At 43.8% G+C, this 24,692-nt stretch overlaps 2 protein-coding genes across 4 annotated transcripts in view; one reads left to right on the top strand and one right to left on the bottom strand.

Annotated features, from left to right (window-relative positions):
* Positions 1-6,652: 6,652 nt before the first annotated feature.
* On the top strand, positions 6,653-23,610 carry REC114 (REC114 meiotic recombination protein). The gene is made up of 6 exons (XM_042885662.1): positions 6,653-6,847; positions 7,361-7,450; positions 16,972-17,055; positions 20,796-20,990; positions 22,085-22,153; positions 23,370-23,610. The coding sequence occupies exons 1-6, from the start codon at positions 6,653-6,655 to the stop codon at positions 23,529-23,531; spliced, it is 795 nt and encodes a 264-aa protein (XP_042741596.1). The 3' UTR covers positions 23,532-23,610.
* NPTN (neuroplastin) overlaps positions 23,239-24,692 on the bottom strand; it is a 47,010-nt gene continuing 45,556 nt past the window's right edge. For 2 of the 3 annotated variants that reach the window (XM_042885661.1, XM_042885658.1), the window contains exon 8: positions 23,239-24,690. The gene's annotated coding sequence lies outside the window, so the exon portion shown is untranslated. The remainder of the gene's footprint in view (positions 24,691-24,692) is intronic. The other variant, XM_042885660.1, reaches the window with a different exon arrangement.

A 24,692-nucleotide genomic window follows, 5' to 3' on the forward strand; every position in this document is an offset into this window, starting at 1 on the left:
ACAGACTATTTTCAGTATCTCTGATAAACAGGACAAAAATAACAGCTTTGCACTGCAGAAAGTGAGAATCGTTATCAAAAGCATTGAAATGAAGACAGTCTCACACAGGAATAGATTGCCCAGATAATTCTACAATTCTGTCACTGAAGATTTTCTTGCAAGCAGCTTTGTGAAGGGAGGCAAAGTTTGTAGGAAAAGAAAAAAAAAATGTTTAGTTGGGTCTGGGTTACAAATATCAAACTCAATGTGCTTCTGGGTCCATGAAGAAACAACTGCACAGAGGTTTACCTGTGTGTTTGCGTTCCCCTCACAAAAGGAACCATTCAGCATTTCCAATAATAAGTTCCTACTGGAGCCATTGGTTTCAACCTTGGCTGAAGATAGCTGGAACTCCCAGAAACTGCACACCTACAGTCCAGTGAGCAGCTGCACACACAAGACTAATTCTAAAAGGCAAACAAACAGGAAAGCTGTATCGAGGTAAGAGCTCTTCCCTTATATAAAGCATATAAACAAGCATATAAACAAGAGGGGGTACAACTGTTTACATGGGTGGATGGCGACAGGACAAGGGGAATGGTTCTAAACTGAGACAGGGGAGGTTCAGCTTGGATATGAGGAGGAAGTTTTTCATCAGAGGGTGGTGAGGCACTGGAACAGGTTGCCCAAGGAGGCTGTGGATGCCCCATCCCTGCAGGCATTCAGGGCCAGGCTGGATGTGGCTCTGGGCAGCCTGGGCTGCTGTTGGTGACCTGCACACAGCAGGGGGTTGGAACTGGATGAGCACTGTGCTCCTCTGCAACCCAGGCCATTCCATGATTAAGGAATTTTTATCAATAGACACATTTAATATATTGAAGACTCTTTAAGTCCACTTTAATATTCCATCTGATGTTACGAGCGTGGCAAGGCGGGTTTAAGTGTACCATACAGTGTATTTTCTACTGAAGCCATAACAGCTGCATGTCAGACTCTCATGCCATTAACAACTAGAAAAGCTTTGTCTTTGCTCTAAATTGCAGCATATTTGGAACAGGGTGCTTTGAGTCTTGGACCCATCTATCATCATTAAACACTAACTGGTTCTAATGCCAGTGGTGCTTAAATAAAAACAGGGAGAACAAGGCAGATATATGACACTAACTACACAGGTTTAGGATTCTGTTCACCTGCCCCATTAGGACCCAGGTTGAACACATGACAACCCTTTGGACTAGGAGGAGCTGCTCATCAGGGAAAGTATTTCTCAGAGAATGCACAAAAGAAGAAGAAATTTGCTTCTTTCTCTACCCATACATAACTCATTAATGCCAGCTTTGTGTTGAGGCAGAGTCAAAGGGATGTTTTTCCCCTACACATTCAGTGCAAGAAACTGAACTCTGACAAAGTAGTGGCTCAAGTCCCTTCTGCTGAATTTACTGCATTATCCACATTAGGAAACATCCAGAGTTAATGAGTGCAGAGATTAAAGAAGCAGAGATAATCACCAGTCCTGTCCATGGCCATTCCTGTCAGGAACACAGCTTACAGTAACTGTGCAGGGTCTCCTCTTTCTGCTCAGGTCACCGTTGATGAGGATAGGAAATCTTGGCAATGATGAGGAGAGTTTCTTCTTCTATAATCCAGGGGCATGCAACAAATTGCTTATCTCCAATCTGCAATTCTCCCCTCCACCCATCTGGAAATTTGGATTAATTAATCAATGCCCTCATGCTTTCAAGGTCACAGAAAATGAAAGGCACTCAGCAAGACGGCTGCACTGACTGTGATTATTTATTATTATTTTTTAATGTAAGCAGAAAATCTGTGAGGCAAAAAACACCTTCATCTGTGCCATATCCTGCTGGATGAGATCCCACAGCTCCCTTGTAAACCTCAAAGCTCCTCAAGGGAAATACTCAACGTGATAGGGAGCAAAACGACAGCATCATTATGACAGAGAGTTAGGGATGCCACTGACAGTGAAACTGCAACACCACACAAACTTGTGGAAACTGTTCCTGGAGATGCACACCAACTGAAACCACTGGAAAAGAAGAAATGAAAACTTAACTGGGGAAACATTCTGACTTTGGAGATCAAGAAGCATTAACTGTTGAAATTCTGGAAGATCCTGAAGGACCACTTAATTTCAGTGCTGCTTCAAGGGTGGATTCTTCATCTTCAACCTTGATAAGGCCATTGAAAAGAGCAACTATGAAACGTATCTGCAAAATAACATTTGAACTTCATGCCAAACACAAGCCAGGCTTCACTCCTGCCTTACAACAATAAAGTACAGGCAGAGATGCACCAATTTGGTTCTACTTCTTCACTTAAAAAATCAAAACCTTATTGCAAGGGGTTTTGCAAGGAAAAAAATGTAATAGAATTTAAAAAAATAAAAATAAAAATAAAAGAGCAAAATTCAGTGCCTGCAATTCAGCAGCTGGAGGAAGAGGGCCCAGAAGTAAAGGAGCTTCTGACGCCGCCTGGGACAGCAGAGGCCATCAACACCAGAGCTACAGCATCACTCTGGCTTCAAACCAAATTCACCTCCCTCAATGCTGACATGCGTTGACAGACCTGCACGAAGATATTTTTGTGATGGGAACAGAACTGCCATGTAATAATCAAATACTGAGATGCTGTAATTTCATTAGCACTGAGAAGCCCGGGCAGCAAGGCTGCTGACTGTCAGCTTCCATTCAGATCAAAGTAGGACCAATTAACCATGCGAGACGTTGATTAATGGAAATGAATCTGTCAGTTACTGAGGAAGTCACACAGCTACTAACAATGCAACTTAAGCATCAGCTAACACAGCTGAGTATAAAAATCAAAGTAATAGATCAAATACTTTGAACGGAACATTTTTACTAGCCTGTTATTTACGCCACTGTGAGTAATCCCACTTATCCCTTTAGCACAGCTGGATAGAAGAGGATGGAGCTGGATAGAAGAGGATGGATGATGAGCTGACAGTATCACAGGGAAACCTCCAGATTTTCTAAAATAAGCAATAAAAGGGGCATTTAATCTCTTTTATGCATCTTGTAGTCTCTGGTTTGTCAATAAATCACTTGTTCAACTTGTGGAAGCCTGCACTTTTGGCAGGCATACATAAACTTAATAATAAAGCGATGGCAATACATTTTTATTATTGCTGTTATGCCCGTCATTACTATCACAAAACTGTACTGAGCAGGCACAACACTCTTCCTGCACGCATCCCTCTGTCTCTGCTCTCTAGAGCTAAGAGCTTTACGTGGTCAGCAAGGTCAAGTCCCTGCACCCTGCATGTTTGTCGTGTTCACGTGGCCTAAGGCCACACAAAGAACAAGTTGCAAAATGAAATTAGATACATGAATTTAAAAAAATACACTTTAAAAGGGAGAAAATTACAATACAAGGGCTTACTTCTGAGTTGAACAGACACAGCTGTTTTGGCAGTAGTATGAAGAGCAATCAAAAGAACACCAGGCAGCAGGAAAGCTTTCTTGGTGAATACGAGACTCTTGGCAGTAACATCCTTATCCTCCTCTCCATTTTACATCTACCTACATACGATACAGGTGTGTATGTACATAGTAATGAAGCAGCTAGGCCGCTAAAATCTACTGGCAATAGTTGCAGAAGGAATAAATTCTGAATTCCGACCATAAGGATGGCAATACAAAGTCAGAGGGAGAAAAGCAAAACTGAAAGAAATTGCTTGAAATAATACGCTGAGGAAAGATGGGTGCACCTGAAACAACAAAAGAAGCTGTGGGACCAAGGGGAGAAAAATAACAGACTTAACAGAGAGATCCTTAGCAATCCACCCTCATGAAACTACATCAGCTATGCTAGCAGGCTCCCTTTCACTTTAGATCTTAGAGTTTTTTAAATGCAACAAGTTAAATCTATTTAGATTTTTTTGTTTGTTTGTCTCATGTAGAAAAGATGAGCCGCTAGCTGCTTCTTCCAGCTGCAATCAGTGAGTATATTGCAAACTATTTGAAAGATAACACACCAGGCATAGCCATACCAACCCAACAGTTCACAAAACCCAGCCACTACCGTGTGATAAAGACACCAGGGAAAAGCACCACAGCTCTTTGGCAAGAGACAGAAGGAGTTCTAAGCCTCACCTCTTAAAGGAATTCCACTGCTTTGAAAGACCAAATTATCTGCAAGTGTCCCACCCTTAACTGCCTAAATGCTTTTTCATCCTTCAGCCATTTCTCCCTCCTCCAAATTATAAGGAATGGCCATTCTACAAGGACAGTATGAATGGTTGCTGTTGATGTACTACTTTAGTTCAGTAACTCAGCTTCGATAGAAGGCTGAACTCTTCTTTTCCTCCTACAGAATCTGTTAGTAGATCTGCCACGAATCACTCCTAGAAAACGAGGCACTAGAAACTGTTGTAGAAAATGGCTTGTTTGCAGCTTCTGCTGAATAGGAGCACTACTGATTGAATGCATGCATGCTACCTTTCTCTGACATTTCTATTCCTTCTCCTGTAGTTTCCAAGGAAGTCCCAAGTTTACAAGCCAGCTCAGCACATTTGATAAGCACAATCTGAGAAATCCTCTCAGAGAAGCAGTGATTGGAGAAAGCAACCAGGAGGTCCATGCTGTGTTCCCTGCTCCATGGCTGAGCTTTCTCGGTGACCCTGTCAAGTCCTGGAACGCCTGCGTTTCCCTACCTGCAAAACATTCTGATGAGTGTTTCTCCCTTTTGAAAATGCAGCGACATCATTTACTACGAAAGGTGCCTCAAATGGTAACCTGGCTTCTGGGTTGTGACCTCAGGCAAAACCCAGAACTGCTGGATGACAGAACTGCCAATCTGTATTTTCTAACAGACAGAAGCATCTCAGTGTGACCAACAGGTCACTCCTGTCACCAGAGGTTTTGTTTCAGATGAGGCAGCAGTTACTCATGCTATTTTCACCTTATTCACATCAGCCAAACCAGCAACACGATGGCAAACCACAGAAAGAAAAAATAAATATAAAACATATCCCACATAAACAACAAAATAATACACCTTTATTTCTTGTGTTCCATTTAATGTAGCTGAAGGACAACTAGTTAGCCTAACCTCATCTTGGTTGAGTACATGGTGCTGGCAGCAGGCAATGCTCAGACCTGGGATTAATGCTATTAGCTTAGCACCCTCAAACATGCAAATATAGTTTAACAGTGGTGAAGTGGCATCCCCACATCAATACAGGTCAGCATGGACTCCCACAGACAGCTTCCAGGCTCCTTCATGCTCCACAGTGACCCTGCCTTGCATAAACAGCATTTATTTTCACTGTTAATGAACCAAGATGTGAGCTATAAATGGAATACATAAGTGCAGCCTTGCCATGAATCACTGCACCACAGTCATTCCCCTCAGTAAAATGTAACATCAGGTAGCTGAGGAGCAACCTGTAACAGGCAGCAAAGTGGGAAAGAGGCACAGCTGCAGCACGCCCAGCCAGCTGGATAAACACAGAATCAGAACGGCCAGGGTTGGAAGGGACCTTGAGGATCACAAATCTCCAACCCCCTGCCACATGCAGGGCCACCAACCTCCACATTTCATAGCAGCCCAGGGCCCCATCCAACCCAGCCTTGAACACCTGCAGGGATGGATGGGGCATCCACAACCTCTCTGGGCAGCTGTTCCAGCATCTCCCCCTCTCATAGTAAAGAACTGCCCCTGACATCTGACCTCAATCTCCCCTCCCTCAACTTCAGACCATTTCCCCTTGTCCTGCTGTTATCTACCATTTCAAAGAGTTGATTCCCCTCCTGTTCGTAGGCTCCCTTTAGGTACTGAAGGCTGCAGTGAGGTCACCCCGCAGCCTTCTTTTCTCCAGGCTGAACAAGCCCAGCTCCCCCAGCCTGTCTTCGTAGGGGAGGTGCTCCAGTCCCCCAGTCATCTTTGTGGCTCTCCTCTGGACCCTCCCCACCAGCTTTCTGTCTTTCTTGTACTGGGGGCTCCACACCAGGGCAACTGAAAAAGACGAGCTGCTGTGACATTTAGCACAGATCCTCAGTACCACAGAAGCACTGCAAGCCAAACTCAACACCTTGCTGAACCAAGGACTGAAAAAGGCACCCTAAAACTTAGGAAAACCATTATGATGAGTTGAGAACAGACTTCACCTGGAAGGAAGATGGGTGTTGATATTGCGGTTGGCTTCCACACGTTGCACTGAGCTCAGTGGGCTGCAGGCAGTTCCACACCACGCAGCCCCAGCAGTCCCTCAGCCCACAAAATGGCAGCTGCACACACCCCTCAGGCTGCGCTTCTCTCCCTCGGCACAACCAGAGAGCTCCACTGCACCATATATGCATGGATATGACTGCAATCTGGTGTGTAATTAGCTATTAGGAGACAGGGCGATAGGCAGCAGCCTGCACCCAGAAAACTAGCGCTCTCAAAAGGAGGCACCAAACCCCACAGGACGGGGACACGGCGCTGAGGAACAGCAGCACCACGCCTCGAGTCCCCCCGCTTTGCAGAGACCTGCACGAGCCCGGGCACGCTGCCGGATTGGCTCTCGATTCTGCGCTGCGCGCTGATTGGTGAAGAGAACCACTGGCGCGCTCCTTCTTCCCTCCTATTGGCTCCTGCTTCCCGCCCAGCGCCTGACTCCCCGCCCGCCTCCTGCTCTCCCTCACGCAACATGGCTACGCGCAGGGGTCGTTCGCGCGGCCGCTCCCAGGCGGACCAAGCCTCCCGCGGAACGCCCGAGCGGCCGAGCGGCGCGGGCGGCACCTCCCTGCTCGCCAGCGCCACCACCTGGCCCCTGAAGCGCTACGGCCGCTTCCTGTCCCCGACGGACAGCGAGGACGGGGAGGGAGGCGGCCACTCCTGGAAGGTGACGGCGTGGAGCGTGCGCGGTGTCCGTGCTGCTGGTCCTGAGGGGTCCTGAGGGCAGCTGGGCGTAAAACAGCGACAGCAGGGGGATTGCGGGCACCTGCTGCGAGCCTGAGGCACATCACCCAGTCCAACCCCTGCTAAAGCGGGTTCCCTGCAGTGTGTTACACGGGGGTCCGGGTGGGTTTTGGACACCTCCAGGGAAGGAGATCCAGCTGTGTGGGCAGCCTGTGTCACCCACTAAGAATTTTATGTTCACATGAAGCTTCCAGTCAGTGCCCGCTGCCCCTCGTCCTGCCATTGCACACCACCACAAAGCCTGGCCCCGTCCACTTGGCTGCCACCCTGTATGTATGGCTAAGCATTGATCAGACCCCCCTCCAGCCTCCTCCGAACTCAGCAGTCCCAGGTCTCTCACCTGTCCCTGACTGCTGGCACCCTTTCCTTTTGCACTTGGGAGAGTCTTGTTCTGCACTCGAAAGGCTGTGTCTTTACTTTGTGAATCTTTCTAAAGGTTTTTGAATCAAACGAGGAGACTGGTCATCTTATCCTTACCATTGTTGTTTCTGGCCATTTCTTTATTTCCCAAGGAAGAACAGTGCTGGTAAGTTGTTCAGTTTCTTGTGTATAAAGAACGTTTCTCCTTTGTTAGCATTAATAATGGCTTATTTTTCCCATCTGTTTCATGTTCTCTCCCTGTGAAACTGCCAATTTTATTGTATGTGTGGAAGGTACCACATATTATTCAGTCTTTTCATTTAGAGTAACACTAGAAGTATTATTTCATACAGAGGAACAGCATTTCTTCTGTGTTTCTGCAAATCTAGTTTAAGACAACAGTGCTGCAGAGTTTGATAGATGCTATTACTTCTTTTTGTCCAACATAATTCCTCAGCCTAAGAAAAACAGAATATGGCCTTTAGAAATGGATAAAAATGTAACTTCTTGGAAGGTTTGCTATGTGGTCCAGCCAGTTTCTTGCCAGTCACCTGTTAGTATTTTGGTGCTGATCAGTTGGTTTATCACGTGGCATGTTTTTGTCTGGTTGGTTTTGATGCTGGGTAGCCTAACATCTCTCTTACACTCTTGGAGACAAAATAACAATTTCAGATTGTGTCAATTGATTCTGCTGTAGATTGTGCTTCAGTAGGGCTGTTTACTAACGGTGAAGATATCATTAAACACCTCACCTAGAAGGAATTGGTTTGATGCTGAGATTACTCCATTCCCTGCAGCAGAGAAGCCTGTCCTGGAAGGTGGTATCCACTTTGAACATCAGTATTCAGTGATGACAGCAAGTAGGAATTGGCTGATAAAAATGCTAGCAGGTTATGACAAACCAACAGAAAATGCTGCACTGCTAAATATATATATTTTTAAATAGAACATGTAAGTGGGTATGTGTAAAGTTAAACATTAGCTTTTGCTGTGCCTCTTAAGAAGTCTTATGCTTAAAGAATAAAAGCATAGAGGGAGAGTCCCATGTAGACATTCCAGATTTTAAGAATCAGTTTAAAAATTCAAGATATCCTTTACTTTTGGGTGTGTTAAGTGTGTCAAATAGGTGATGAGTGAGCTAACAGGGAGGTGTCTGGATGCCCTTTGTGCCAGACATGGTGTGTATATACAGTTAGGAAGGACACGTTGAATGTTTTTGGATGAGGTAAGAATGAAAGATGGAAGATATTGCAGCCTATTTTGAGTGTTGAAGTTGTGTGGAGCCAGTAGTTGGACTCACTGATTCTTATGGGTCCCTTCCAACTTGGGATATTCTAGGATATCTAGGGATACAATATCTATAATATCTAGGGATATAATAAACAATGAATAAGAAAATGAGTTGGAGTAATTGAATGCACAGATACTTAATACAGAAGCAATTAAATAAGAACTGACAAATTCTGTGGGGAATGAGTCAGTGCAGAATGCCCCTCACCTGGGACTGGTATCATTCTAGTACCCTGCGTACTGACTAGCAGGCTTGTATTGCTTTGTACCCTTGAAATAACCATTAAAAGCTAGCTAAAAGACTGCTTTAGAAACTAATGAAAGAGGGGAAAAACATGGACAAGAGCTGTAGTGCTTTGACGACTACACCTGGCATAGACAGTGTACAAAATTGGTAATGTATGCATTTAAAAACCTGACTGCACATTCCTTTGGGTGCACATCTCCTAGTACACATAATTGAGGTCATGCTGTAGATATTCTGTGCATACAGAACTAATTGCATTGTGAATTGCATTGCTACAACTCGCCCTATGACTACTCATCTCTCCCTGCAAGAGCCCACATTGGAGTAGTCCTCCCAAAGTTTCCTCTTAAGCAAATACAACTTGCTGAAAAACCAAGCAGCTATCCAGTCAGCTATTTCTGAACACAGGTGGGCATCTACAGCACTCTGTTGGGTTTTCAGTTCACAAGTGATTTGGTCCAGCACATCTGGCTGCTTGGACTTGTTCCTTAAGCACATGCCTTCCCAGAAGGATATCCCTTTCCTCAGTGCCATGCAAGACTGATGTGCTTTGATGAAATTCTTGTGCTTAGGACAATCCCAATCCACAGGTATCCTTTGAGGCTTTGAAGAACAGGCTGTGGAATCTGTTTGTATGATTTTTTTTTTATATGATGATAGCAGTTAATATCATCAACCAGAATGATGCGCAGGTATTGTGCTGAAACGGCACAGGCAGCAATGCTGTTGGCCAGATAACAGCACTGATGTCACAGTATGCGTGGCCATTACAGAATCTCTGAACAGTTTTGTTCAAGTAGCTCACAGGGACACCAGAAATTCTGTGTCATTTCAGTATCACTCAAACTGGAACTGCAGAGGCCACTGGTGGCAAAGACCTTGTTGAGATGCCATGTCACAAGACAACTGCCATGTCATGCAATCTGTGTTGTTGCTGCAGAAATAAGCAGACTGTAGAAGTGGTGAATCTCACTGGTGCTATCTCCCTGTGGTCTCCAGCTCCCGGTTGCCAGAAACCTGTCACAAATATTATAAACAGGCTTTGCATGACTAAATACACAGCTCTCCCTTGAATCTGTCGCAGACCACATCTTCTCACTGGGGGTCCATTATAATGGACATTTTGTCACGTGGGATAATGTGAAATTCACAAGTTTTGCTTCAGAGAGAACATATCAAGTTTGACAGAGCTCTGCAATTGTGGGAAGTACACAGCTCAGGTTTTTAAGATGTGTGTTCATTTCTACTTGCTCCCATGGGCTGCTGAGTATTTCCTTTTCAAGGACGAGGTGTTCTGCAACACAAATACGCCACCTTGCTTGCACCGAAATTCCCTCCAATGTAAATTACAGAATTGTTTGAGTTGGAAGGCACCAATAAAGGTCCAGTCCAGCCTCCTGCAATGCACAGGGACCCCCACAGCACATCAGGTGCTCAGAGCCCCCCAGACTGACCTGGTGTTTGCAGGGCTGGGGCACCACCACCTCTCTGGGCAACCTGTGCCCTTAGTGTAGAAAAACCAACTTTCTCTTATATCCAATCTAAATCTCTCCTCTTTTATTTTGAAACCATTTCCCCTAAAGAATAGTTTCTTGCTGTGTGGTAACTACGTCCTTTAAAAGTTGATATTGAATCTTCTGATCCATTTTCTAATCCCTGCTTTTCAGGCCTTTTGATGTACTACAGGCTCCTGATTTTGAGGGAACTGGATAATGGTTATTGTAGCTTTACCTCTGATCGTCTGATAGGAGGCACGAGATCTGTGTGTAAGGGTTTCCAAACACTGTTGCAGAAAAGAATGTTGTCCATGATGTGAGGTGACCAAGCAGGGCAGTCACAGCAGTCCCACTTTCTGCAACACCCCGGAGAAGACTGAAGGTGACCTTACTGACTTTGGGGTGCACCATGTAGGCTCTTTGCACTTTACAGGTTTTAAGGAATGGTAGAAAAGATCTCCTCATAAGAATGGTGTTCCTTGTGTAAACAAGGCTTAATATGCACTAGAGATGTGACATTTAGCTCAAGAACCACTGGATGTTTTACGCTGATTTGAATACCAGCAGTCCGCTGTAGTGTGCTAAAACCCAAATGAACCAGCCACCAACCTGCAACAAGTGCTGTTCTCCAGTTTTCCCTCTCCTCAGGCTGTTCTGAGGCCTTTGCTGTTGACAGATGAGCCACTTTTTTTAAGACTGCACAGCGTTTCTCAGGAGTGGATTGTTTGTCGTTGGGCAGCATTAAGCAGTCACACAACATGATTATGGGAACTGCCACCTGACACAAACAAGTGGTTCCTCGAGCACGGTGCCTCATCTCGGCCACTGCTTATTGCAAAGGTGACCAAAGGAAGTTACTCTGGCCGTAGTTCTGTTGTCACACAGAAGTTGAAGTTATTCTGGCCGTAGTTCTGTTGTCACACAGACCATTTCCTTCTCAGCTATAACTATTTTGTGTTTCTGTAAAATTTCTGTGGCTGGATTACAAAGGCATTTTCTTTTCCTGCAGCAGAAATCCAAGAATGAAAGGAATCCTTATCTAAATGCAACAATTCATTCCATGGTAAATGTTCCCAATTTATTTATTTATTCTGATTGCAGCAGTAAATGAAACCTTGCCCAACTCCAAGAGTTTCAACATGAACCTAAGTAATAGATTAAAAAAGAATCATAGGATATCCTGAGTTGGAAAGGACCCGTAAGGATCATCAAGTCCAAGCCCTGGCTCCACACAGGACCACCCAAAAATCAGACCACACGTCTGAGACTGGTCCACGTGCTTCTTGTACTGCAGCAGCTTGGTGCTGTGCCCACTGCTCATTCCAGAGCCTGACTATGCCCTGGTGAAGAACCTTTTCCTGACAGCCAGCCTCACCCTCCCGCAGTGCAGCTGTGTGTTCCCTTAGGTTCTGTTGGTGGACACCAGAGAGAGGAGAGTAGGGCCACCCCTCCAACCCCCTTGTGAGGAAGCACAGTGAGGTCACCCTTCAATCCAGTTTTTATCCAACATTTATCACAAAGGTGATTAATTGAATATTTTTAAATGGGCAGTACTGTAGTATGATGTATTCTCACCTCTTCTAGTGTGAAATTGGAACATGCTAAAATCGGTGTGGTAACGGCTTCATATTATTTTGTTTTGTGCCTTCTGTTTTCTTTAGGAAAAGTCAGAGTACATCTGTTCTTCAGTCGTGTGTGTGTTTTATAAAAGCCAAATTGAACCTTTTTAGCTGCCAGCGAGTTCTTGGTGATGCTAGTAAGATGTGGGTGGATCTTTTTAAAAGTCTAGAAAAAAAATATAATTGGTTTCATGCTGAGAAGTGTTAATTTCAGACTTCGTATTTCATAGAGAAATGCTCTTTTTCATTCTGCAGTAACTGTCAGTGGTGGTTGGACTCGGTGCTGATCGGGTCCATTTATGGAGAACTTTCAGTGCATCTCCATTTGCACACAACTGAGGAGAAAAACAGTTCAGAAATGGGAATGTGTGTTTCATTAATGGCTGAATTAAGCCGATGCATTTGGGGAAGAACACTCAGGCATTCCTGACTTTGTATCAACATATTTTCTCTTAAATGCTTGCCTTGCAGTCCTTACCGTTTTCTTAAAGCAGGAGTGTTGAGGAATCTTTTCTTAAAAAGAAGTAGCTACGTAGAGCCAGGTGACTCTGTGATCTGTCTGTAAGGTTTATAAAACAGTTACAGAATGCTCACATCTAACAACTTTAATACATACAATAGCCCTACAGAATTATTTTAATGAGTCACAACATAGTGAGGTATTCAGTGAGTTCTTTTCTGTCAGCCTTTTCACTACTGAAATCTGAAATACTGTGTTCTTGCCAGAGAGAGCCCTGCAGTGTGGGCACTGAGGCTGAGCACTTTCAGAGCAGGCAGAGGAGTGCACACCTCGTGCTGAGCACTGCTGCGTGGTGAGGTGCTGTTGTTTTGACATGATTTCAGTACCTGAAAACGCTCCAGAACTGCTGATGAAAGCAAGTCCGTGCTGCTGGAAGAAGGGATTGTGTGCAAGTCCAGCGTTTCCAGCAGGTGCCCAAAGAAACCAAATTATTTACTTGTATGAGTAAACTCCCAAGGAATGGGAATGCTTTCAAGGCCGTTTTAAACATTCTGTAATGACACATCCAGAAATGACTACCTGTGAGCAACCAGATGGGATGAAGAGGAGGGTAAATGGAACTTCACAGCCTGGAAGATACAAATCCATCACGTCTAATGTATATCAAAGGGGGTCTTGTTCGTGATTTTCAGTGTTTCATTTGGAATTAAATTGCACAACATGCTTACAGGACCTGTTTTTGCAGTGTTGCCTAACAGATGGCGTATCTTAGGGTAGGAAAATCTCATTCCTGCACCCTGTAGGTAATGGAATTTTAACAGGAATACCTTCACAGCCTCTCCAGCAGTTTCTGGCCGTGCTCTGAGGACACATCGTGTTCGCTGTACGCTGCACAGTTGTATACTTTATTTCCTGTCCTTCCTTCAAATCACACATCATGAACATTTTACTTCAGTGTTTTATTGGATGCAATTAATTCCAGTGCTAGAATCCTTAGTACCCTACAAGTTAAACAAATTGAAACTGTGACGAGGGCTTATTTAATAGGATAAAATGAATCAGAGTAATTGATTTGCGGCCTGATCTTTGGAACTGTAAGTCAAGCATCCTTAGAGCCCTCCTGGTCTGCTCCTGACTTCCAGTAACTGAGCAGTTCCTAGGGTGCAGTAGATTCTAACCTCATGAATTAGGCATGAATTAGGCAAGTGTTCAGCAGCCATTCTGATGTTCTTTGGATGTTTTCTCTTTGGAGCGCCTGAAACTGAGTCCCAGACTTAAATTTTAGTTTGTTTCAATGTGTCCTGTTGACATGTTCAGTTTGGATAAGCTGAATGTCTCTGCACATTAGTTTCCCCATTTATATCTGCTGTATTGACACATTCCTGTTGTACAGTGATGACTAGCAGCAATAATTAGTTGTAAGGGGTTCTGATCTGTACTATTCTTTTGCCCCTCATTCTACTAAACTGAACTGCAGCAGCGATACATAGTGATGAAATAATTAGAGTTTAAGATAAAGTACTGATTTAACAAAGTTTGTATTTTGTATCAGGGCTTAAAGAAGAAATTTCTTGATTTGACTTACTGATGGGATGCCTTCAGGAGCTTCAGCCAGCTCATCTCGTGAGCAAACTGTTCATCTCTCTGGGTCAGCTGTCATTGTTTAAAATTGTAGCTTAAAAAATACATGTTTTTTCAAGTTCTAACTTAAAAACATATCCAGACTTGTCCTGAATCAGAGGTTTAAGTTTTGTTGTTTGCTCCTTCGGGAGGCTACAGTAGGTGTGTGTCTGTGGGAGCTCTGTAGAAAGCGAATGCCTGGCAGTGGGAGCTCCTGCACCCAGCGCCTTGGCAAAGGACAGCTGTCACCGAGTGCCCCGTGCACGGCTGTCTCAGGTGTGTCCTGCAGTTGGTATTTGCTTTGGCTTTCCTGCTCTGTAAAGAAAACCCTCTGATCAGCTCTCCAGAATCAGAGCTTAACACCAGCATTTAAAATCAGGCTTCTAAGGGACTGGGGATGAAGAAATTGCATGCAGAGAGATAACAGAGCTTAACATCCTTTTATTCCTCCTTAGCTTGCAGTCTGTCTGCCGTGACTTTTTGGCCTTTTCTCCTTTCCAATTCCTGTTCTATATTCTGAAGATGTGGCTGAGCCAGCTGATGCTTACACCAACTAAGACCTGTGTTACACACAGCCTGCGAAGCACATGGCTTGTGCTATGCATGGAGCTCCCCAGAGATGCTGTGGCAGTATTTAGATTGCTGAGACAGATACAGAAGGAAGGAAGGAAGGCATCTTCAGATTCTGTGATTCTCCTTCTGCATGTGTTCGTCTTAACATAATAATGAGGGTTTGAATTGAATTACTTTCAGAGATTAATTTTCACACCTACTGGCCTTAGGATGGAATTCAAGATTTATGTCATAGTCATTAATGCAAAAAATAAAGAATAAGCAGTTTTCTGTGTTAGCTGCGTTCATATGTTGCTTAGCACTTTCTAGATGACAGAATAATGGAAGATTTGTAACAATAAGCAATACCTTGCACCACAGAACAATGGCCTCATTATCCAGCCACTTTTTGAATGCTGGAATGTAAAACCAGAACAAAAGTCGTTCCCAATTAATGACAGGACTACGTGGGTGTCAATCTGGAATAGCATTATTGGCTTCTCTGCCTCTTGGGTGATGTGGTCACGTCTTGTCCTGTTCCTAAAATACGTGGGAAGCGTCTTGCTTTGTTTTCTGCTGTCATTTATTTTTTCTCAGGGTCCTCCCTCAGAAGGACTTTTGTCACAGATGTATGAAATTGTTTCCCTTGAATGCAGTGTTCGTACAAGCGTGACCCTGGAGAATGGCATTAAGGAGGATGTGCACGATTGAAAACTAATCATCAAACTTAGGAAATTACTGCCACTTGTATCTTCAGACTGCAAACTGAGGTCTTTTGTTCCTGCCCAATTTTACGTCGCCTTTCTGTCGGTTCCCAGTTAATCTCCTACTGCCATCTGTCTTTGCTCGCGCCCAGTGCTGCTCGGTTGTACTCTGCTCTGAATGCAAAGCAGGTATTGGTGTGGCCTGCCTGAGGGAAACGTGACCACAGCTGCTTGGATCTGTGTGTGCACAGCAGCACGGGGATGGCATCACGGAGCTGCTGGTACTATTTGTTTCTCTGTGCACATGGCGAGAGCAGATTTAAAGCTGATCCAGTTAACGACGTGAGGGATTTAATGGTGGAGTCCAATCTGAGTAGTTCTATGAAACTGAGTTTCTCCAAAACATCCCCTCTCCTTTTGCACCAAACCAGCTCTGCTGTACTGCTCAAGTCACGCACCAAATTTTCCTATTTGCTTTCACTATTTTTAGGTTTTGTTCTGCTTTGCAATATACAGTCATCCAGATGTACAAGAGGAAAGGAAGCTCTTTCTGTTTTGTTCTTCATTTAGTTAATTAAACTTGAAGAAAATTCAATTTCGGTTAATTAAATTTGGGATTTGGAGTTGAATAATTAGGTGCACAAAAATAATGCTAACTGCTATTTATTTCTCCGGCTTGCTTTACCTCAGAAACAGGTATATAAACAAAAGACAACCTGGGAAACATCAGTGTAACTGGTAGGAAAGTTAAACATTAGCTGCCTTTTATGATCTCTGTGAAAATGGTGATTATTTTAAGGAGATTTGTTCTACCTACGTCTTACAGAGAAAGGAAGAATGCTATAAAAATAGGCTTACTGTGAGAACAGCCACGTGTAAACAAACAGATCGTGTGCAGCTCGAGCGGTAAGCGGCTGAAATGGATGGAGTAAGCAGGAGGGGCCATGAGTTGAAGAAAATGGCCTAGTGAAAGGTGGTGCCAGAACTGCTTCTCCAGCAGCCCTGGCTGTGGGTAGGAAGCAGTCCTGCTCCAACTCACATTATTTCCTGGGTGGTTCGGTTGCCCAGGACTCAGCCCGGCTGCTTAACCAGAGTGCGCAGCTCTGAACGGACCCGCGTGTTCTGAGAAGGTACGGATATTCCTCTGAGTATGAAACACACTCAGCAGCCCAAAAGGGGGGAAATAAGTTCCTTGTGCTGCTGAGCAGTCCGTCACATTTCAAGAGGTGGTCAGAACTGGGGTATATAAATACCAAGTTATCCAGGCTGCTGCTTGTTTACCTGGATTCCAACTGGAGAAATGCCTGCCTGGCCCTCGGTGAAATGCACGAGGTCCCATTAGTCGGGATTGCCTGCCCTCTGCTGCCTTCTCCAGCAACTTCACAGGCTTTGGGAGGAGAGGTGGAAGTTCTGCTCTGGCTGGCTCATTGTGCATCTCAAGGTCACTTTCATAACGCGCATACTAAATATATATGGAAATTAGAATGTGCTCTGACAGTTGTTACTGGAGCTACCAATTCCAATTTAATTCAGCGTGGTAAAAATTACTTATTGGCAGTTGTTTGGTAGATACAAAAATGCCCGTACTGAGACAACAGTCATCTTTGTTAGGGTTTAAATTATATCACATCATTTGAGCGTGTAGTTTGGAGTACTGTAAGTTTGCTGTGCAAGTAGTTTGTGCTGTGCTTTGTTTCAGGAGGGCTTCTCATTAATTGACTCCCAGAAGTGGCTGAGGATAGCAAGACGAGCAGACTGCCTGCTGCTCCATGCTCAGTCAAAGGTAGGGAGTTACAATGCAGTATTTCTAATTGCTATCAGTTCTGGCTGGCTGATGTTTTTTAATACTGGATAAATTAAACCAGAAACTTTAAGGTCACGTAAACTGTGTATATAAATTAAAGGTGCTGGTATTTTTTTCTTTGCTTTTATTTGTTGTTTTACTTTAGGTATGAAACAAACCTGGATTGAATCGAGTGTCTTTTGTATCTGCTGCTCCTTGAGGCTTTCAGCCTCCTCAGAGTTAGCTGCTAAGACAGCTAGGCCAATATTTCTTTGGGGTTCCATTTGCCAGCCTGAACATCAAAGCCTGAAGCAGCCGATGCTGGGAAAGCTGCGCTGCTAACAGTTAAAAAGATAAAAGCAATCTTTGCACATACAGAATCCTGCTGCCTGTCAGCCACGCGTCTCCGTGGCACATGAATATACCCAAACAAGTGATTGAGCCTTTTTCTGGCTACAGATAGTAGTGCCAGTCTGGTCACTCACAGTTGGTGTGGAAGCGATTGGAAGGGACCTGCATTACTCTGTCTTCTTCATGAAAAGGGGTTGGTCAGACTTGAAGTTGGTAACAAGTGTCACGTCATCACTTGTGTATAAATCTCAGTTTTCCTGGTTGTAGAGCCTTTCCAGGAGATCTTTCAGAAACCAAACCTGTCTCCTAGTGAGAATACCTCATTCTTTCTCCCCTGATACGTTCTGCTCTTTGTTGTTTCAGCCTAAACAGCTGCTTCCAATTTAACTCTCTTTACTTGATGAGGGAATTCACCTTTAGGTTAGGAAAGGAAGTTTTGGAAAGAACCCCTCATTCAGTGGCTGCTAGAGACCACCATGAACTCTAGGAACCACTCACAGAACTATTAAGGCATGAAAACATCTCAAGTGCTCTAAGTTGTTCCGGCTTTCCCCGACAGGAACTCTTGCAGGAGGCGTGCAGTAGGTTATTGTAATTGCACACAGCAATATCCAGGATAGGTGAGAACTGTAGAAAGTCCTCTTCTCTTTGGATCTTTTACCTGGTATCTTCTCTGACAGATGCACAGCTGTTCTTTGTCATAGGAAATTACAAACCAAACAGTATTGTTTCGCAGAGAGGGATGCCTTGCTAACTTCAAGCTAAATGCAGGTGTGAGGAATGACAACACTGTGCAAATACAGGGACTCTCCCTGTTTCAGAATGAGCCCAGACAAGCGGTGGCACTAGGAAATGCAAAAATAGGTATCTTCAGCTGTTTTAAATTCATGGGTTATGTTTGCCTGCACCCAAAACACCTTTGCTGTCTGATTTTTGTCGGATTATTGTTATGAAATGTAGAGCATCACAGAAGACTGTTGAGCTGTCGCAGAGTAATTAGCTCTGGTGAATCAGACGATGACCAATTTCCTTCACAGCTAACAGAATCACCTCCTCAGCCAGCATTAAGGGACTCCGCTGCATCTCACAAGAAACAAAGCCAACAACACTGTGATTGTGAGGCTTTAACAAAGCTCCAAGGGAAAGCTTTCAGGAAACAAGGAATATTAACGCTGTCTTAAATGAATGTGCTGCATCTGAATGTTCACTTACCATAAATTCTCATGACTTAAAGTGGACTTAATGGTATTGCAGTGGTCCTGTCATGCAGTTTCTCACGTTTGTATCCTAAATTAGAGCTGAAACAAACCCAGAAATACTGTCAGCGCACATAGGTTCTGTGCTATTGTTCAAAAACATGTTAAAAAAAACAAGTAACGCAAATACAGGAGGGCTGCCACACTGTGCAGAGGGTTGTCTCAGCCCTGGAAGACCTAAATAAGGACGAAAAATGTACAAGAGGAAGCAGAAGGCACTGAAACAGTGAAAGCAAACTGTTTTTGAACACCACCTCCTCTATTTGAGGGCACAAAACAACTGTGAGGCGTGTGCAGCTAAATATTGCATTATTATTTATGTCTCACCTTGTGCTCCTCTGTTTCAGTGCAAATTCATTTTAGTGCTTTCCATTATTTTCTGTACATGCTCTCTTTGCTGCACGTTACAGCTTTGCAGTTGCAGAGTATTCCATCTCCAAAAAAAAACCTGCAGAGGGTAATTGCTGGGATTATGCACTTCAGAAGAAACTGAACGTTAACATTGGCTTTTCACAGTCATTAATGCTGTGTTCTCAGTGAAAGCCGCGTGCTTCTTACCAAACACTTTTCTAGTAGGGCTCTCACCTGGCCGACTGCGCTTCTAAGCTCTACTCTGAGAAACTTAACATACGGACCTTCAAGGTATGCAAAGAAATTACCTGTCATGGATCAGCACTGAAGCTCAGACGTACTGCTGGGAACCTCATTCTGTGGAATACACACGTATTCACATACATACGTAACTATGAAACCGTACCCATCAGATGCACGCGTGCATGGAAATGAAGGAAAAAAAACCGTAAAGTTCACAGTCTTCTGCTTATAACCAGGGGGCTGTAGAGGCAACTGACAAAGGCCTTCTTTTAAAGTCTCCAAAAATAATTCAAATTAAGATGCAAGCTGCCGTTTTCTCACATTAATGAGAACTGACCTTCCTGGCATTTATCCACAGGTCAGTTCTCAGTTACGTTTTCTCGACTCAGATGACTCCTTCATTAATGAAATGTAACTTGAAATCTGAGGAAAGCTGAAGGCTCACATAAGCTGTCTTAAGTCCAGAGAAAGCCCACCCTTTTCCTGCTACCTTAGCTGTGTTTTATATTTGCAATTTCAAGATCAAACTAGGTCCTAGAAATACAACCAGCAAACAAGAGCGTTCAGTATCTATCAGCCTTACATCAGCTGAAAGTGATTTGGACTGTTACTGTGCCTGACAGGCTGTGCATGTATTTAAAAAAATACTACTGTTCAGCATGACAGCTTACACTGGGGATCAGTTTTGCTCAGCTGCTTTGTTTGTACTACTTGATGCAATTCTCCACTTTACTAAACAGGAAGACTGCATCTGTGTACGTCTGCCATCTTGTGTGAAGGACAGCTGCACCGAGCCACTCTAATGTCAGTCAGCATCACTGCCACAGCAGCAGGCTAAGGCTGCTCCTCAGCACAAGAGTTTACAAGGGCTTATTTCAGAGTGAGGTTACAGAGGAACTTTCCATTTGCGCAGTACTTCTGCTGAAGCATTTCAGTGTCTCTCACTCCTTATCTGCATTAACTTGGTTCAAAGAACAGCACTCAGCTGGAAAGCTACGCTGAATTTGTTCATTTAGCTGTGCAGGGGCTTGCTGGGTGGGTAAGGCTGGGTCTGAGGCAGACAGAGACATAAACCTAAACAATACTGTTCCCAGAACTCTTTGCTTATACCAGATACCAGACGCGCTTGCTTTAGTCATCTCATTTTCTGTCACCAGTAACTGGTCAGTGCTGGTGCACCCTTACAGGATATTATTTCCAGCAACAATAAGAACTTCAATCTCGCTGCAGTCACAGTACAAACAGTGGCAATGCACGTTCACTTGGACAGACCTTTAATTAGGTGACAGGTGACCCTGTTTGCTTGCCATTTTCTCTTATTTATTTTTGCTGGACTTCAGACTGGGGATTATATTCTCATTCAGCTACTGAGATAATAAAAATACAGCAGGGAAAACTTGTTTCTTTGTCTTTAAGATGGAGCAGTGATCCAAGAATTAATCAGCTTCTATCTAACTATATTTAATAGAGGCTTAATTAAATCAAAACATGTTGAGTGGATGGCTGAGCAGTCAAATTAATTTCTCCCTGATTTTTCAGCAGAACGAATGCCGCATGTTTCGAGTTCAGTTTGGTGGAGATTCAGAAGAGCAGATGCTGGAACACTGCTGCAGCTGCGTTCAGAAACTCGCAGAGTTTGTGCCGGTTCACGAAGCTGATGAACTAAGCCAGAACCTCTGTTACAGTCGCAGCCAAGTGGAGGATACTGAACAAAGTACATCAGTGCTACGTGCAGTAAGTAGAGCCGTTCTGGGAGGCAGCGACAGAAGCTGGCTATCATATTCCTGCTTTCTTAACCTGCCTGAAAAAGGTTAACAGAACAATGCTTAAAAATTGCTTCTAGCTCCTCAAGTTGGGAACCACCTTGCAGCTTCTCAGCTGAATTGTACTGCTTATGAGAAATTTAAGTAACCATGACTTAAGTTCCCCTTTTTGTGTTTACCCACTCCTCTGCATTTTTATTAACTGTAAATATGGTCATCGTATCCATTTTAGCTACCCTGACACACTTAGAAGTGATTTCAGGGTAGGAAAAGAATGTTTGCCCTCCCCACGGCAAAGAGTTAAGGTGACTGAAGGAGGCAGATAGTGCTGCTGAGGATGACTAATTCTTAAATATACGCTCCTGGGTTTCAGAGGATCTCATGCACCAGCTCTGAAAAGCACTGCTGTAGCTAACTTAGCCAGAAAACCTCTCAGGTGTGTGATAATATATCAAGAACAGCAATGGGAACAACAAAGTTTTCAGCTACACCATTTTTGAGAAGTCCTGTATTGCAGGACAGTGAAAACAATATTTGATAGAGAAAATTGGAGGTGTTGAATATATTGCTGATTTGTCTGTGCTTTGGATTTTAACTCATCAGGAAATGAGTGAAATAACAGAAGCTAAATGAAATATTTAATGGCAGAACAGAGTTGAACACCAGCAGTGATCTAACAGCATCACTCAGAAGTGACTGAAAACCTCACTCCAAAACTGAACTGCCACCCTGAACCATCTTTTCAGCAATGTAACCCATGGGAAGTTAAAGAGCATGCTCCTGGGGAGCGTTCATGCTATTTCTTTGAAGTTACTTCCAGCAAGTAGTTTAAGCTACCTTGGTTTAGCTGTGACAGTTTAACTGCAGGCCCATTACTCCTTGTCTTTCATTTTTAAAGAATTTAACAGATGTGCTTTCAGGTTCCATAGAAGAGATGCCTTTTTACTGCTCAAGGTAGCTGAGCACACTCTTCCTTTTATATCTCCAAATGGAACCACTTCCCTTCCTGCACATGCTCACACCCTTCTTGGTAACAAGCAATTTTCTGCATTTGATGTTTTCTAGCCAGATGAGCCTCTGCCAGATTCCTGCACAAACTCTGGAGAAAGAAGATCTACAATGCAGCTGGCACAGGTAAAAAGAAAAATATATATAATTTAGATCCTGTAAGTGAAACTCAGGTGCAGACAAAGCTGTCTCATGCTGTAAACATCTGCTAAGAGTCTTCATTACGCATCAGGATGCTATCAGGGCTACTATCTATAGCAGCAAAACTAAAAATTGCCATTCTTCAGTCCCTGTGTAAGGTGGGTGCATTATCCCTGCTTCTGAGCACAGCTTTCTGCTAGTGAGGCTTTCATTTGCCACATGCTGTAATCCTTCTCTCCCTTGAGTTACTGGCAAATTCCCTTCCACCAAGGCTCTGATACGGTTTTGCACATCATCTACTACTTGCCCTCACACTCTTTTATTCAGCTAACTGCAGCTGTGCTGTGAGCTGGGATTTCCCACAAATTACAAAGCTTGTTCAGGGCTTCTTCCCCCAGTTCAGCTTTGGAGACGTAACCCATCCTGCTGCTGCTCCGGAACACTCTGGAGCTGCATTTCTTCATTCCTACCACCCCCAGAAGGTAGCAGGGAGCTCTGGTCTCAGGTATTCTCTCCAGCATTGTTTTTTTTTAAACATTTTTAAAAACAACACCAGGATAACAGCAAGACTTCTGTGTGAACCACTGCCATTACTAAGAATAGGAGGGTCTTTTCCAGTGCACACAGATACAGCTGTACTCCACATGTCACTATGCACAGTCTGCCTGCCCTCGCACTGTTCCATGTTCAAGCAGTAGGAGCTGGAGGAGCTAACAGCACTCCTGAGCTGCCCGAAGGAGGTGGCATGCTTCAGCCCCACTGCTGTGTCAGAGCTTCCAAAGAGGCCACACTGGGCATCTGAAGCACGTCAACCTGAAGGCAGATCCCTCCATAACACGGTGACCACTCACCTTCGCCTCCAGCTGCCCCTCTGCGTGCCTCACAGCAGTGCACGCCCTTTGCACAGGATCCTGTTCTCTCGCACAGAATGCAGTCACTGCATCACGTTATCCAGGAAACTGACATTTCTGAGGTAACTCCTGCACAGGCAGCTCTGTTGGAATTGAAGTTCGATAGGAGAGAGGCGTTCCATACGTGAGCCATACAGGACTGAAAGCATTCAAACGGTGTAATAACAAGGCAGATGCATCTTTATTAAATGCCGAAGGAAAAACTTGACGTAGCTGCATCATTACAAAACCCACGTGGCGCTACCTTGTGTGTACGAGATCAGTGCAACAGCGCTGTCGTTCCTTTGCAGTCTGTGCTGAACCAGAAGTCTGAGCTGCCCCTGCTGTACCGGCATTCAGCGTGGAGCGCGCAAGAGCTGGGACCCTTCATCCGCTTATGCCTGATGGACCAACACTTCCCAGCGTTTGTGGAGGACGTGGAGAAGGAGCTGAAAAGACTGACGGAAGGCTGAGCCACGTGTGCCACGTCACCGCTGGAACGCCCGCACCGAGGTACACAGCTCCAATGCCATTAAATATTTGGAAGTCTCACACATTTTTGTCAGTGTTTTATTTTTAAAAACAGGTGAATCCACTTTTTTTTTTTTTATACATCATTGCACTTCAACAAATACACAGAACACAAGTTCATGCATCTACAGTTACGCACATCATGAGAACCCTGTTAGGTCTATTTCTACAATCTTTAAATCATGAGAAATTACAGTGTCAAACTAAAGATAACTAGTTGCATAGAATATCACCATGCTGTAACGTTTCATTTAAACAAAAAAAAATTATAAAAGTTTGCCTGAATTGAATGTACAAGAATATGTTGAACACATCAGTGCAAAAGGATTTGAGAATTTACATGAGTTAACAAAAAAAAAAAAAAAATCACTTAAAAAGCAATCATATATATATATTTATAAACTGAAGTTCTGTTTTTGTTTCAACTGCATTTCACCACCACCTTGCTGAACTGCTCCGGCTTCTGACGTCTGACCGCAGGACACCCAAGTCTCTATAGGTTAAGCCCTTAAGATATATTTCAACTTAGAATTCCTTCCCTACGCACCAGAACAGCATCACCCTCTCATCTACCAGACATACAGTAAGGAATGAACATCAGCAGCTTCAAAATGAAACATGATTACTGGATTTTGGTTTTTCTCCTCCCCCCAAATATAAATATATACTGTATATATTTGTAAGTCTCGCCGTACTTTACAAAAAGTATCACTAGATGGCAGCAGTGCGTTTTTGAGCTTTGCCAATTTAACAGCTACAGTAAGTAAAAAATGGCGCATGCGTGATCCGACTTACTACTTCTAATGTTTAAATATAGTAAGGAGAAAAAAAAAAAGCAACATTCACAGCACATCAAGCCCAAAATAGTTTACACCTTCTACACTGAAGCAGTATTAAAGTTTATCTGACTAGGTCATCCTTGCAGGAGAGGCTAAATAAGGCATGCTTTAGACAGTCATATTGTTGCTCACTTGAAAAGGAAGAAAAAAAACAAAAAAAAAAAAAGGGAAAATCAGACAGAACTGGAGTTCTAGAACCAAGAGTTCCAACCCTTAAATTTAGCAGGTCATATTGCCATCAGTCTCTCAGAAACTTAAAGCTCT

Source organism: Lagopus leucura, unplaced genomic scaffold (assembly GCF_019238085.1).
Source record: "Lagopus leucura isolate 7727_CA_CO unplaced genomic scaffold, USGS_WTPT01 Super-Scaffold_100052, whole genome shotgun sequence".
NCBI lineage: Eukaryota > Metazoa > Chordata > Aves > Galliformes > Phasianidae > Lagopus > Lagopus leucura.

Coding starts and splice junctions, on each gene's coding strand:
- REC114 (XM_042885662.1), top strand. CDS start 6,653: ATGGCTACGCGCAGGGGTCGTTCGCGCGGCCGCTCCCAGGCGGACCAA. Junction 17,056..20,795: donor TGCTCCATGCTCAGTCAAAG/GTAGGGAGTTAC, acceptor CTGATTTTTCAG/CAGAACGAATGCCGCATGTT. Junction 20,991..22,084: donor GTACATCAGTGCTACGTGCA/GTAAGTAGAGCC, acceptor GATGTTTTCTAG/CCAGATGAGCCTCTGCCAGA.